Source organism: Cornus florida, unplaced genomic scaffold (genome assembly GCF_030987335.1).
Source record: "Cornus florida cultivar Cherokee Brave unplaced genomic scaffold, ASM3098733v1 CherokeeBrave_3.0.0_Hap2_Chr10, whole genome shotgun sequence".
In the NCBI taxonomy this organism is placed as follows: domain Eukaryota; kingdom Viridiplantae; phylum Streptophyta; class Magnoliopsida; order Cornales; family Cornaceae; genus Cornus; species Cornus florida.
Genome location: NW_026775580.1, coordinates 108,759,061 through 108,775,419, shown reverse-complemented (window position 1 = coordinate 108,775,419; position 16,359 = coordinate 108,759,061). Strand labels below are relative to the sequence as shown.

Genomic DNA, 16,359 nt, shown 5'->3' with positions numbered 1-16,359 from the left:
TGTCTATTCGGAATAACACATGGAAATGAGTTTTATCTCCATGGAATATTCTGCTTTCTCTTTGTTAAAATTTTAAACTACATACACTCGGTGTATTTTATTTTATTTTATTTATTTATTTATTGAGTTGAATACCCTCCAAGAGTTAAATTGTGAATAGAAAACTAAAATTATGAAGTTTTGATGGATAAAAGGACTCCTAGTGCTGGCTAAAAGAGACATAAGTCATCTCAATGGATTCAATTCAGTATAACCAGGCAAGATGACATCATCTTAAGCGAAAATAGGACATAGCATGACACATTTTTTTCATTAATTTTTCTTTGATTGGTGTCATCTTTGAAATTTAACAACCTTAATCAATAAAGATACAAGTATTGTCTGCAAATATCAAAACAAAGAAAACAGAAATATTGTAAGGAAAAAGGAGAAATACAAATGGATTTCAACAATCATCCTAGACAATGGTTTTGGTTTTCAAACATGAGTAACCAAACCATTGACACTTATCTTAGTAAAATGTGAACACCTATACGGTCCATCTAAGCAATAAATTTCTGATTTCATTTCTTTTTTGGGTAACCAAAAAAAATACGAAACTAATTGGGTAGTTGGGAATATGAGATGGGATTAAGGGGTCCATCTAAGCAATAAATTTCTGATTTTATTTCTTTTTTGGGTAACCAAAAATAAAAAAGAAATTAATTGGGTAGTTGGGAATATGAGATGGGATTAAGACAAAAGGTAATTGCAGGGTGTATAGAGAGAGAAAGAGGAGAGAGAAAGAGGGGCTGAAAAAGAGCCAATAATGCTATGTAGGATAGCAGACAGAGGGTTGCTTTTTGGGTACTTGGGAATAAAATGGTGCTACGAGGATTGGCGTGAAGGGTCTCTCTCCTTTTAATCAATCTTGGTAACAAACCCTTATATGTATTTATATACAAAGAACAAATGATAAACATGAAAAAGGTAAAGAAATTCCACCTTTCCTTTTTATCTCTCATCACACTCTGCCCTTCTTTCCACCTTTTCCCTTTAGTACTTTATTTGAATTTCTGCTGGCTTTGTCTGTCCATTCAAAGGCTGATGTGGAAAATAAAGCAGACTTGATCTCTCTTCATCACTAGTGTAATTTTTGAATTGTGGGTCCCACTTGTGGACCCCACTTTTTTTTTTTTTTTTTTGGTGTAGTGAACCCATCATTTTGCATAAAAACAACTCTGCAGCAAAGTATACACAATATTAACAGCATTTGAATCATGTACTGAATAAATTTCACTAATTGTTTTCACTACATTTATTGACATAGATATATAGAAAGAACCGTAAATTGAAACCTCCTTTTTCATTTTCTTGGAATAAATTTATATGCTATGTTTGGGGTACCCAATCTGACAACTTGAATGTGAACTTAGATGTGTTCCAAACACAATAATGTAGCAGTAGTTAAGTGCAGGTTTTAAAGTGTGAAAATGACCTTCTAATACCATAATAGCAACTTTGTGTAAATAGTTGCATAAATTATGTTTTAGTACTGGTAAATAATAAATGAGTTTTGTTATATGAATTGGCAAGTCCAAACAAATGCAAAGAGGCTAGTGATATTTATACCGCAGTAGGTTGTGTAGGAGCTATGGATGATAAAGGTCTGATGTAGTTTAACTGTAAGTAGCAATAAAAAGCAAAAATATATAGTCACCACCACCAGTAATAAAAAGCAAAAGGTTAAGAACCTCCATAACAATTGTTGTATATATAAAGGTGGTATGGTCTAGTCTAGTTTTCCCAAAGCACTTCCAATCTCTCTTCTCTCTCTCTCTCTCTCTCTCTCCCTCTCCCTCAAAACTTCACCCACCTACTTAAGATCAGAAAACAAACCAGTTTCTTCATAACATCAAGAGCTGAGCTCACATTTAACACATAGTGGTGGGGGTGGTGTGAAAAGAGAGAGAGTGGGATATAGAGAAGAAATCAAAAGCAAAGGTGTTGAAGAAGATAAGTGTTGTAGTAACAAAGGGGGGGTTTGGGGGGTGGGTGTTGGCTAAGTGATGCGTGCAGGGGCTTGTACATTGCCACAGACCCTCACAACAGAGGCTGCTTCAGTATTGAAGCACTCTCTAGCGTTGGCTAGGAGGAGAGGCCATGCACAGGTCACTCCTCTCCATGTGGCCACAACTTTGCTGAGCTCAAGAGCTAGTCTCTTGAGAAGGGCTTGTCTCAAATCTCAGCCACACCAAACTTCTCATCCTCTGCAGTGCAGAGCTCTTGAGCTCTGCTTCAATGTGGCTCTCAATAGGCTCCCAACAACACCTGGTCCACTCCTCCATGGTCAGTCCTCTCTCTCCAATGCTCTGATTGCAGCACTCAAGAGAGCACAAGCACACCAGAGGAGAGGCTGCATAGAGCAGCAACAACAACAGCCTCTTTTGGCTATTAAGGTAGAGATTGAGCAGCTCATTTTGTCTATCTTAGATGATCCTAGTGTTAGCAGGGTTATGAAAGAAGCTGGTTTCTCTAGCACTGCTGTCAAGAACAACCTTGAGGACTCTTCTGCTTCTTCTGTGTTTCAGTGTTATAATAGTAGCTCTGGTGGGGTTTATTCCTCTCCTTGCTCTCCTTCTCCCACTGAAACCCCCAATCCAACCAATTTCTGGCATTCCCAATTCCTGACTTACACTTCTGACCAAAACCCTTTAATCTTTTCCCCTCAAAAGAAGATTTCAACCAACCCCATCACAGATTCAGCTTCTCTCAAGGAAGATATCAAGTTGGTTTTGGAGGTCTTGTCGAGGAAGAAGAGAAAAAACACAGTGATAGTTGGAGACTCTGTGTCCATCACTGAAGGCCTTGTTGCTGAGCTGATGAGTAAAATAGAGAGAAAAGAAGTTCCTGAGGAGCTGAAATCAGTCCGTTTTGTCAAGTTTCAGTTCTCATCTCCTTTGAGGATGATGAAGAGGGAAGTAGTTGAGCAGAACCTATTAGACCTGAAAAGGAAGGTGGATTCTTTTGCATTAGGAGGTGTGGGAGTGATTATCTACACAGGAGACTTGAAATGGACACTTGAACCAAGTGCTTGTGAGGTAGAGGGAGGGTGTTCAAATGGAGAAGTCTCTGGTTATAGTCCAATTGATCATTTGGTTGCAGAGTTGGGAAGGTTGCTTTGTGAGTATAGCAGCAGCTCAAGCACTACAAATGTTTGGTTAATGGCAACTGCAAATTATCAGACTTACATGAAGTGCCAGATGAAGCAACCCCCTCTTGAGATTCAATGGGCTCTTCAAGCTGTTTCTGTTCCTTCTGGTGGTCTTGGTTTGAGTCTTCATGCTACAAGGTGAGTCAACCAATAATTTTAATTTTGTTTTGTTTTTTTTGTTTTTTGTTTTTACTGTATATCTATATCCATAATTATGTATTCCATGTATTGATAAGCACATACACCATTTTGGGCTAGTCATTGAAGCTTTATTTTGTGTCCTTGTCTGTTGCTAAACTTTCCTGGTCTCCACTGTGAAAAAGTAAGGCTTGTAAGACACATGTAAATCACTGTTTCTCTTGTTTCCTCCTTGTTTTTTTGTCTGGATGCAGATACTGATAGCTGTTATTTCTTTATTCTAATAAAGACAATTAAGCAGGAAATAATTATCAAATGTTTAGCGATGATGCTAATTTTTTAGTTTTTATTTTTTTTTATAATGTTTAAAGCATTCCAAATGACATAAGAGATATTCATAAACCTTCTGTTAGTACTTAGTAGTGTCGTCTTCAATTTCCAGCAAAACTATTTATTTCTAACCATTTAGTGATGGACTTAGCTTGAGAGGATTGGCTTAGTGGGGTTTTTGTCAATTTGAAAAATAAATTTATATATATATTTTACATCACTTAATGGCCTATTAGACTTTATATTGATACTGTTTTGAGTTATTAAATATGATGGCATTTATTGGAAACATTACCACCATATAAATTTCATATTTCCACTAATTTATATTCATTGTATTCATCTATTGCAGTGTGCATGATTCAAGGATAATCTTCCCACATAACCCATCTCAAGAGCTGGAAACAAAGCCATTTATCAGCAAGGAGGAAGAAGATAAGCTCACTTGCTGTGCAGAATGCTCCTCCAATTATGAAAAAGAAGCTGGGTTGTTCAAGTCAGGCCAGCAGAAGCCTTCTTCATATTACCTAAGCTCTTGCAACACCAAGGAAGTGGACAAAGGTTCAACCCATTTGCCTTGTTGGCTGCAATCACATGGCGCCGAACCACGCCAAAAGGTAAGAAGATCTATATAAAACCAGCATTTATATATCTGAGCAAAATTATCCTAGCAATTTATAGATAATTTTTATAACAATTTATACATTGAAATTCTTACTTATGCTCTCTTTATTTCAGGATTATTTATTTGAGTTGAAGAGGAAATGGAACAGATTGTGCCAAAGCCTTCATCAGGGAAGGCACACTCATAACCATCCAAATTCCTCTTTGTTCAACAATCAAGGATTAATTGGAAAGGGCTACTCTTATGCTTCATCGTACCCGTGGTGGCCTAATCAGAGCAGCATCTCCCCCTACTCCAATTCAATTTCATTCGCGGATTCAGCTTTGAAGCCCAGCCAAAGTGCCAGTTCTCTTCCTCGCTTCAGACGTCAACAATCGTGTCACATTGAGTTCAGTTTCAGTAATGGGAACCACAAGCACCAACCAGTGGAACCAAGCCTTGATTCGCTTAAGAACACAGAAGGGAAAGAAGTCAAGATCACTCTTGCACTTGGCAATTCTCTATTCTCTGATGCCGGAAAATTGGCACAATCAAGAGATCATGAGGAAATGTGCAAGTTTGTACAAGAAAATGTGCCATGGCAAGCAGAACTCATCCCTTCAATAGTGAAAGCTTTGATTGACTCCAAATCAATCAAGAAGGAGAGTTGGTTACTGATTGAGGGGAATGATATCGTAGGAAAAAGAAGATTGGCACGTGCAATCGCGGAATCAATGTTTGGTTCAGTTGATTCTCTTTTCTGCATAAACATGAGAAATGGAGATCACAGAATGAGTCCTAGCTCTGAAGTCCTCGAGAGAGCCTTCAGAAATCACGAAAAACTTGTCGTTCTAGTGGAGGATGTTGATTTTGCTGATGCACAGTTCATAAAATTTCTTGCTGATGGATTCGAAACTGGAAAATTTGGAGAATCAAGTAAAAGGGAAGGAGATTTTGGCCAAACAATATTCATTCTAACAAAGGGTGAGCCTACAAGTTATGAAGATGACAACAAAAGTTCGAATTCTGTAATCCAGATGAAATTGCAGCTCAATGAAACAATTCCAAATTCGGGGACATCCAGCTTTGATCACAAGAGGAAAGCTGAATGGGAATTGCCAAACAAAGCCAAGAGTCCGAGAATGAACGAAAAGGAACACTCTTCGTTCATTGCTGTCGAGAATGGGAACAGCAAGAAAGAATTCACAAGGCAGCTGAGTTCCAACACCCTTGATCTGAACATCAGAGCCGACGAGGATGAGGAAGACGGAAGCAAACCCGGAGATCTTAGCCCCATTTCAAGTGATTTAACTCGCGAAACCGGAAATGATCTCCAGAATCCAGTTGGGTTCCTTGAATTGATAAACAATCGCTTCATCTTCGATTGGAATTCGACTCGAGATGGCCAGATGAGAGAGATGTTCTTGTTCAAGATCAAAGGGTGTTTTGAGGAGGTGTTTGGGAGTAAAAATTTGGGAAGCTTCACAGTTGAAGAGATGCTGTTAGAGGAAGTTTTATTTGGGTCTGGGTGTTTTCTCAACAGCTTGTTTGAAAAGTGGTTGGAAAATGTTTTTCAAACGAGCTTACAAACAGTCAAAATTGGCGGGAAGGAAAATATGAGTGTGAGGCTCTGTTTTGGAGGGAAAGGAGAGAGTAGTTTGGGGAATGGGTTCATGGGTTCAAGTCTACCCAAGAAGATCCAATTTCAGTTCATGGGTTAGGGGGGGATTCACATGTAAAAGAACATCTTTCTACGAAATGGAAAATGACCAAAATGTACTTGTGTAACTTCTTATGTTCTTAATAGAATGTCCTTTTTTTCCTTCAATTTTTGGGGGCAGTATTTGCTTAAATTGCTTTCTCTCTGCTGGTCTTGTGTTATTTTTCATGTTACTTGACAATAAACTCTATAATGTTGTTTTTCCCCTAAATAAGAACAAAATGCAAGCAGATTTTCAAGTGTAGATGACAAAAGGTGGTGATAAATTAAAAGGTAGTTTCTAGTTTCCATTTTTGGAAATTAAAGGCAAAACTCTTGTTGAAAAATTATTAGATGATTTGGAACTACGTGGTTTCAATCAATCACAATATGTCATGCAATCAAATATGATAATATTAAGGGGGAAGCCATGCAATCAAATGTGATCATATTTAGGGGCGGAGTCAGGATTGCAAAGTTGATTGGGTTAAGAGGAAGAGTAGTATTGTATATGGTTTGAACTAAGAGGAAAAGTAGTATTGTATATGAACCGAGCTGTGAACTGATCTACAATAATACTATTTTTTTTTCTCCCCAGATTAGCCCTTCAGTAGCTCCGTCCCTGATAATATTATTTAATTTTTTGTTACGTGGAAACTTGTGATTGGTCAAACCACGTGGTTTCGGACCATCGGACCATCTAATAATCTTTCGTTTACGAGACTAAAAAGGTTGGGTTCATAGAATGTGGATTTGAGTACAATAATAGTCAAAATTGTGCTAAAAGTTAATTAGCAGATTAGCAGTTGATGATCACTTTTCTTTAAGAATGCTTTAATATCTGCAGATATCTTTTCTTATTAGCCATCCAAGTAAAGTTGTTTTCTTCATTTAATTGTTTAGATATAAAATTTTCACATATTTTTCACACCAAACCTCAGAAATGAAAGGTGGTTATTCTAATTGAACTATATGGCCTTTCAATTGCAAATATTTTCAGTCGATAATCATTTACAGTACAAAAAGTTGTATATAAAATGTTAAGGGAAAGAAGAAGTTTGATCCCCAAATTGGCTATAATTAACTACAATTAACATTTGAATCATTGCAGGACTCATGATTAAGATAAGAACCTAAATATAGATATGATAAAGTTATAATCAAGCTATATTATACAGCATCAATATAGGGAGGATGTGGAACTCACTACCCACAAAAGTTTCTCTAGGACCTTTTTCTTAAAAATGTTATCCCTCATAATGTTCATCTTTGATCTATCTACTCTTTTGACTCCAATCAGTGACCATTCATATATATAAATATATTGGTCATTATAACCAAGAAAAGAGTAATCATATGTTCAATTGGTCCTCTTGACAAATACAAATCACACAACTCTTTCACCACTACAAGCCAATGACACTTTTAAGTTCAAGTTTGTTTGTTTATATGTGTATGGTATCATTACTTTGACTTGTTAGGGCCCAACAAAAAACATGTGATATTATTACATCAAGCGGCGGATGTGGGGGGTTTGTCTTCCTATGATACAAGACTAAAATTATTTCATGTTTGTGACTTTGTGTGTATGTTTGTATAAATTAATTTAAGATATGATAGTGAAAGTGTGAGAACATTTGCACTGCTTTAAAAGGGTCCTCAATTGTGCTACCATATTAAGAAAAGCCCAGTCTATGATAGGGGAATGATGGGCAAAACCATCATTGCCATATGACCTACACACAGTAACACACACACACACACACACAAAAAGTACTATTATTATGTATTAAATTATTTCAAACCATTTGATGACTTCAATCAAATCATGATTAGAGAACCATTTGTACTATGCTTAGTTCAGTCTTTCAATGATGATCGGACTTGAATTTGTGATAACACCATAAAGAGTTGGTATCTTTACATGTGTGATAGATCACGGCCGTTCGGTGTGATTGGCTCAGTATATAAAACACCAAGGCTTCTTTCTCATACTACTCTATTCTCATGCCATGGTTATGGGTTCCATTTAAGTAAAGGTTGGAAATGGGCTAAAGTTTTCTGAATGGGCTTTGCAATTTTACAGGAATTGTTCGTTGTGGACTCGGGGCATTAGCCCGTAGTGGGGTTTCATAAAAATAAGTCCTGCTAATGGGCCAAGTATTTTGAATGGGCTAATTATTTACGCGATTCAGAAAGCCGACTCTGTCTCAAGACTCTCAACATAAAGTTACCCTTTTAAAATAGGGCTCAAATCCCCTGCTGTGAGTTACCTTGCAGTCCCCTGCTGTGAGTTACCTTGTAGTCCCCTGCTGTGAGCTGATGAAAGGCCTTAGTTTGGCCACGTGTGCTTTAGTTTGTCTCCACTAAAATGGTGCAAAACGCATTATTCCGTTAAATCTGCCTTCCGTTAAACATCCATCTCTCGGCATCTCTGAAAAAGCCCAAAAGAGCCGGCTCTACAAATTAATTGAGCCGTCTCCAAAAAATTTGGTTGAGTCGTCTCCACATTTCTTCTTGAGCCGGCTGTCCATTATTTTTTTTTCTTTTATTTTTATTTATTTTTTGCTTCGCAAGGAGCGGCTCTAAAAATTCTGAGAGCCGGCTCCATATTTATTACGAGCCGGCTGCCAACTCAAAGAGCCGGCTCAACAACTTAGAGCCGGCTCCATTGAACTTCAAGAGCCGGCTCCATTAAATCCCAAGAGCTGTTAAATTTAGGTGTGAAATTAGTTTGGCAAAGGTGTGAAATTAGTTTGTTAGAACTGTGTGAATAGCTTATTTTGATGGTGAAGGTGATCAGTGTCCCTACTTATTAAACTTCACAATGTATTTTTTCTCATAAATATGACATAATAACATGTGAAATGTGTAATTGCCGCATACATGAGAAGACAAAATATTTGGATAACACATTGGTATCTAATGAAGCCAACTCAGTTAAAAAAAAAACAATTATGGAAGATTTTACATTCACTAGAATGGTTATTGAAGATTATAGAAGAAAATCTTACAATTAATCAAGATTTCAAATACGCTAGAATGCTTAACTAATGTCAATTTCAAGTAAAAAAAATTATAATTTACACTAACGGATAACAAATGAAAGAATTAAAAAATGTTAAATTTAGGTGTGAAATTAGTTTTGCAGAGGTGTGAAATTAGTTTTACAGAACTGTGTGAATAGCTTATTTTGATGGTGAAGGTGATCAGTGTCCTTACTTATTAAACTTCACAATGTATTTTTTCTCATAAATGTGACATAATAACCTGTGAAATGTTTAATTGCCGCATACATGAGAAGACAAAATATTTGGATAACACATTGGTATCTAATGAAGCCAACTCAGTTAAAAAAAAAAACAATTATGGAAGATTTTACATTCACTAGAATGGTTATTGAAGATTATAGAAAAAAGTCCTATAATTATCCAAGATTTCAAATACGCTAGAATGTTTAACTAATGCCAATTTCAAGTAAAAAGAATCATAATTTACACTAACGGATGACAAATGAAAGAATTAAAAAATGTTAAATTTAGGTGTGAAATTAGTTTTGCAGAGGTGTGAAATTAGTTTTGCAGAACTGTGTGAATAGCTTATTTTGATGGTGAAGGTGATCAGTGTCCCTACTTATTAAACTTCACAATGTATTTTTTCTCATAAATGTGACATAATAACCTGTGAAATGTGTAATTGCAGCATACATGAGAAGACAAAATATTTGGATAACACATTGGTATCTAATGAAGCCAACTCAGTTAAAAAAAAAACAATTATGGAAGATTTTACATTCACTAGAATGGTTATTGAAGATTATAGAAGAAAATCCTATAATTATCCAAGATTTCAAATACGCTAGAATGCTTAACTAATGCCAATTTCATGTAAAAAGAATCATAATTTACACTAACGGATGACAAATGAAAGAATTAAAAAATGTTAAATTTAGGTGTGAAATTAGTTTTGCAGAGGTGTGAAATTAGTTTTACAGAACTGTGTGAATAGCTTATTTTGATGGTGAAGGTGATCAGTGTCCCTACTTATTAAACTTCACAATGTATTTTTTCTCATAAATGTGACATAATAACCTGTGAAATGTGTAATTGCTGCATACATGAGAAGACAGAATATTTGGATAATACATTGGTATCTAATGTAGCCAACTCAGTTAAAAAAAAACAATTATGGAAGATTTTACATTTACTACAATGGTTATTGAAGATTATAGAAGAAAATTCTACAATTAACCAAGATTTCAAATACGCTAGAATGCTTAACTAATGTCAATTTCAAGAAAAAAAAATTCATAATTTACACTAACGGATGACAAATGAAAGAATTAAAAAATGTTAAATTTAGGTGTGAAATTAGTTTTGCAGAGCTGTGTAAATAGTTTATTTTAATGGTGAAGGTGATCAGTGTCACTACTTGTTAAACTTCACAATGTATTTTTTCTCAGAAATGTGACATAATAACTTGTGAAATGTGTAATTGCCGCATACATGAGAAGACAAAATATTTGGATAACACATTGGTACCTAATGAAGCCAATTCAGTTAAAAAAAAAAACAATTATGCAAGATTTTACATTCACTAGAATGGTTATGAAGATTATAGAAGAAAATCTTACAATTATCGAAGATTTTAAATACGCTAGAATGCTTAACCAATGTCAATTTCAAGTAAAAAAAAAAAATCATAATTTACACTAACAGATGACAAATGAAAGAATTAAAAAATGTTAAATTTAGGTTTGAAATTAGTTTTGCAGAGGTGTGAAATTAGTTTTGCAGAACTGTGTGAATAGCTTATTTTGATGGTGAATGTGATCAGTGTCCTTACTTATTAAACTTCACAATATTTTTTTCCTCATAAATATCACATAATAACTTGTGAAATGCGTAATTGCCGCATACATGAGAAGACAAAATATTTGGATAACACATTGGTACCTAATGAAGCCAACTAAGTTAAAAAAAAATAATCATGGAAAATTTTACATTCACTAGAATGGTTATTGAAAATTATAGAAGAAAATCCTACAATTATCCAATATTTCAAATGCACTATAATGCTTAACCAATGTCAATTTTAAGTAAATAAATATTATAATTTACGCTAACGGATGACAAATAAAAGAATTAAAAAATGTTAAATTTAGGTGTGAAATTAGTTTTGCAGAGGTGTGAAATTAGTTTTGTAGAACTGTGTGAATAGTTATTTTGATGGTGAAGGTGATCAGTGTCCATACTTATTAAACTTCACAATATATTTTTTCTCAGAAATGTGACATAATAACCTGTGAAATGTGTAATTGCCGCGTACATGAGAAGACAAAATATTTGGATAACACATTGGTACGTAATGAAGCCAACTCGGTTAAAAAAAAAAACAATTATGGAAGATTTTACATTCACTAGAATGGTTATTGAAGATTATTGAAGAAAATCTTACAATTACGCTAGATTTCAAATACGCTAGAATGCTTAACCAATGTCAATTTCAAGTAAAAAAAAATCATAATTTACACTAACGGATGACAAATGAAAGAATTAAAAAATGTTAAATTTAGGTGTGATATTAGTTTTGCAGAGGTGTGAAATTAGTTTAGTAGAACTGTGTAAATAACTTATTTTGATGGTGAAAGTAATCAGTGTCCCTACTTATTAAACTTCACAATGTATTTTTTCTCATAAATGTTACATAATAACCTGTGAAATGTGTAATTGCCGCATACATGAGAAGAAAAAATATTTAGATAACAAATTGGTACCTAATGAAGCCAACTCAGTTAAAAAAAAATAATTATGTAAGATTTTACATTCACTAGAATGGTTATTGAAGATTATAGAAAAAAATCCTACAATTATCCAACATTTCAAATATGCTAGAATGCTTAACCAATGTCAATTTCAAGTAGAAAAATATCATAATTTACACTAACAGATGACAAATGAAAGAATTAAAAAATGTTAAATTTAGGTGTCAAATTAGTTTTACAGAGGTGTGAAATTAGTTTTACAGAACTGTGTCAATAGCTTATTTTGATGGTGAAGGTGATCAGAGTTCCTGTGATCCGAATTTTTAGAGCCGGCTCCTTGCCAAGCAAAAATAAATAAAAATAAAAGAAAAAAAAAATAATAGATAACCTGCTCAAGAAGAAATGTGGAGATGGCTCAACCCAATTTTTTGGAGACGGCTCAATTAATTTGTAGAGCCGGCTCTTTTGGGCTTTTTCAGAGATGCCGAGAGATGGATGTTTAACGGAAGGCAGATTTAACGGAATAATGCGTTTTGCACCATTTATTGGAGCCCATAGATATATTACAAACTGAAGCACACGTGGCCAAACTAAGGCCTTTCATCAGTTCACAACAGGGGACTGCAGGGTAACTCACAGCAGGGGATTTGAGTCTTTTAAAATATTTCCTTCTGTCTTAGGTTTTGAATCTTTTGATCATGATGGGCTATTCCTCTTGTTTATTGGCCTAGTATTTCCCTCTCTCATTTTGTGTGTGTATATTTTAAAAGTCATTTACAAAATTAATTTTATAAAAAAGGCATTATTAATCTAAGAGTTATGCTAAAATTGTCGAGTGAGGAAGATAACTTGTGAGCCCCCACCGTCCACATGTATCTCACTCACTATACTCGTAAATACATAATTTTCCTTAATCAAATTATGCTATTAGCTATTAGCTATTAGCTATTAGCGTATGCTATTAGTTATTCGCCTTAAAGTGATCAGTTAGTTGGCTGTATTTCATTACATCACCAGGGAAAGGTTATTGATAGTTATATGGGTGAACATCTTCTAAATATGTAGATGTGAATGTTTTAGACATAGAAGAAAAGTACACAAATTCGTATATTTTGAAAACAGTGAATACAAAATCTCCAAAATGAACAATATGATGATGCTATACATGACCTAAGTTAGAAAGACGGTAAAAAAGTCCAAGCCTAAACAATAATGCAAGATTTAAATGTTTGGAGCTATTACTTAATGGAATGTTGAGGAGGCCCCGGACGACATGGGCCGGATCCGACTTGCAAACACTACATTCAGTCCGTACAGCTGGGTCGGCCCATATAAAGACACTGCCATATGGGCCGAACGCGAGTAAGCCCATCAAAGGTGACCAGGACTTATGGAGGAATAGGCCCAGATCCAGCAATCAGTAAATATCTTGTAAATATCTTGTAAATATCTATAAATAGGATAAGGAATGGAAAGGAGGGGGATCTTTTTGGGTGGAGGTGTAAGAATTCTAGAGAGAGAAAGAGGGGAACGAATTTCTTGCATCTTCAATTGGTGCCGTCTGTGGCAAGTGGCATTCTAGCCGAGTGCCAGGCACTTAAGTAAGATAAGTGGCAGCTGGCACTATAAGCCGAATGCCAGACACTTGCTAAAAACTTAAAGCCAAGTGGCAAGTGGCATTCTAGCCGAGCGCCAGGCACTTAAGCAAGATAAGTGGCAGCTGGCACCATGAGCCGAACGCCAGACACTTACTAAAAATTTAAAGCCAAGTGGCAAGTGGCATTCTAGCCGAGCGCCAGGCACTTGCCATAAACAAACACACGGCAAAGCTAATATAAAAGAAAAAGAGAGAAAAGATATGTATGTATTGAAAATAAGTTGAATAGAGCACAACACATAGGGAAAAAGAGTTCTGTCGTTTCATTAATATCGAGCATTGAGTTTATAAAAGAGAGATGTCCATCATTACAAAAAAGATATGGAATGGAAGAGTCCAAAGGAGCCCTAGCTAGACGCCTCAGTACCAACAGCATCCTGGTCGTGCCGACTCGCCTCCTCGGCCCCATCAGCCGTCTCACCTTCACGAGGTGGGGAATCAAGGTGGATAACTGAATCGTTCGGCTGGGGCTCAGCGTCAGCAGTGGCTATGGAAGGTACCACGGTTGACGATTGAGGAGTGGTCAGAGGCAGAGCGGTAGGAGGAGCTGTGATGATCCTTGAGGAAACAATGTCCTGGCACTCATTGAATATGCGCTCCGCTTCGGTGGGTTCTGGGTCGACATAGACCCCCAGAGGTTCGATCCCCAGATCCTTGTCGACCTCATCCGGAGTGGAGCTGGTCTGTCCCTCATCCGGAACCCGGTCGGCGAAACCTTCCCGGAATCCTTGAGCATACCTAAGAGCACCGACCCTTGAGAACCGAGCGTGAAGAGCCAGCATCCCACCACTCACTCTGCTGATCGCATCGATCAGAGCGGTACGCTCGTCCAAAGCTCTTTTCTCGAAAGTCATCCGAGCAGACTGTTCGTCAGCCAGAAGGCGCTGGAGTTCTGCCTTTTCTTCTCTAATTGATTCACGCTCAGTCTGCCAGACGCTCTTTTCAAGCTGGAGGGCGTCCTTCTCATCCTGAAGGGAATCATTCTCCTTCTTCAGGACATCTCTCTCTTGTTCGATTTTGTCAAGCCGAGCCAGTACCTCGGTATTCTTCATGGCGAGGAGGTCGTTTTCTTTATTAGCCACCTCCAGGCTGTCAGAAAACTTACGGGCCCTGGCGTTCCCCATCTCCACCTGCTTCTGCATGGCCATCATTCCGAACAATGTCTGCATAGGTGCACATTAAAAATGGTTAAGCCAATAGTCAGGTCGGGCGAAGGCAAGACCAAATAATATGAGAGAATTCATGAGTTGGAAAATAAAAGTCACCTCCATAGCAGATTGGGGAAAGTGGCTGAACACATCCTTCTGGGATAGGCCCTTTGCCGCCTCAAGGTCCTTCGGAGTCCACATGCTCCTGTAGTAGGCCATGGCGGTCTGGCCATCCTTCAGTATGGTCTCGTTCGGTTTCACGAACGTCCCATCCGTTCGGGTGTACCGAGGGGCCCATGGCGGTAAGGTGGGGATAGAAGGGGGGCCTGAAGCAGAAGCGGAGCCACCAGCTGCAGCAGGCCCAGAGGGAGCAGGAGCTCTGATCGCTCGGTGCAAGAGAGCACCCGGCCCAGAGACCCGGGTCCTTCTAATGAGAGGCTCCTCCTCAGGATCGACTTCACTGTCAGGATGAGGCCTTTTTGCCTCGTTCTTTGTCCCGACCGCCCCCCGCAGCAGCAGGAGCTATGGTAGCTTGGGGAGACGCGCTCTGGTTGGCAGCAGGGGCGCTGGCAACAGAGTTAATAGCCACTGTGCTCGGGACAGTGTCAGAGATGGTGGCTGAGGAAGAGGCTGACGCTGGAGAGGAGGTCGCCCCAGCAGCAGGAGTGGCTGGGGGAGTATTTTTCTTCCTGCCAAAAGAAGGAATCTGAAGTCTGCTCATGTTGTAGCCGAGTGATGAGAGCGCTAAGAGGTTGTCTGAAGTGAGGAGATCTGAGCAGGAAGGAATATCGTTCAGAACGTATTTCTTCAAGTAGTTACTCCTATCCCTGCAAACACTATAGCTCAAGTCATCACAAGGTATTCCTAAGGAACGGCATAAGAAAGTGTAAAAACGAGGAACGCATGTTTCGCAGGGGCAATCATGTTTATGAGATTTGAATTTCTTATAGGAGGAGACAGAACAGACACCAAAGGCGCTCGGGATTGGGTAACCCTCTGCAGCCGGCGAAGACCAAGCCCCACTAATGCCCACGATGCTATCCCTCCAACCCTTCTCAGATTTTATTGTGTCCGTACATATGGACATCTTCTCGAACGGGTAGAGGTGGTAGAAGGGTTCGTTAGTACGGATCTTACTGACCTTATAGCACAGAAGAAGGTCTATGAGGTCAAAGTCCAGATTTCTGTCACGCATCAACAAGAGCATAACAGATATGATTCTAAAGAAGTTGGGGTTGACCTGCAGAGGGGATATCCCCAATCTATTGAAGACATAACTAAAGAAAGGGTGCAGAGGGAACCTAACAACATTCAATTGAAGGTTCGTGAATAAGACTTCGCCGGGCAGGAGGCCGGCGCCGGTCATAATGTTAACGTCCTGAGGGCAAACCCTAACTTCGATGTTGTCAGGAAGTCTAAGTCTCATACGAAGAACATCCAGATCTACAACCATGATGGAAGTGCTTGAAGAATCTAAAAGGGGGTAAATGGAAGCCTGCCGAAAGTAAAAAAGAACGAAACTAACCTCGGAGGACTGCAAGATCGCTGGAAGAATGACTCTTGAAGGATTTCACCAGAAAAAGCTTAGCACTGTTCTAGAAAGAGAGAGACTTGACTGATGATGGAGACGGTAAAAGGACGTGAAGTGGAATTCTAGAGCATTATAAAGGCGAGGGGGCCCGAGGGCCGAAGCCTCGAGAAGGCGAGAAATTCCTCGAGCCCCGGAACATTGATTCTGGATCTGACCGTCAGTTCCCCCACGTGGTTATCTCGAGCCGTCAACATCATGATGAGACGCCATCAATAATTACCCCTTATTAAATAAG

At 37.9% G+C, this 16,359-nt stretch overlaps 1 protein-coding gene across 1 annotated transcript; it reads left to right on the top strand.

Moving 5' to 3' along the window:
* The first annotated feature begins 1,780 nt into the window (after positions 1–1,780).
* LOC132276941 (protein SMAX1-LIKE 4-like) lies at positions 1,781–6,093 on the top strand. Its single transcript, XM_059778591.1, has 3 exons — positions 1,781–3,331; positions 4,014–4,278; positions 4,400–6,093. Exons 1-3 carry the CDS (start codon positions 2,049–2,051, stop codon positions 5,984–5,986), a joined length of 3,135 nt encoding a protein of 1,044 aa, XP_059634574.1. The 5' UTR covers positions 1,781–2,048; the 3' UTR covers positions 5,987–6,093.
* The last annotated feature ends 10,266 nt before the right edge of the window (positions 6,094–16,359 follow it).

Coding starts and splice junctions, on each gene's coding strand:
- LOC132276941 (XM_059778591.1), top strand. CDS start 2,049: ATGCGTGCAGGGGCTTGTACATTGCCACAGACCCTCACAACAGAGGCT. Junction 3,332..4,013: donor TTGAGTCTTCATGCTACAAG/GTGAGTCAACCA, acceptor CATCTATTGCAG/TGTGCATGATTCAAGGATAA. Junction 4,279..4,399: donor GCGCCGAACCACGCCAAAAG/GTAAGAAGATCT, acceptor TCTTTATTTCAG/GATTATTTATTTGAGTTGAA.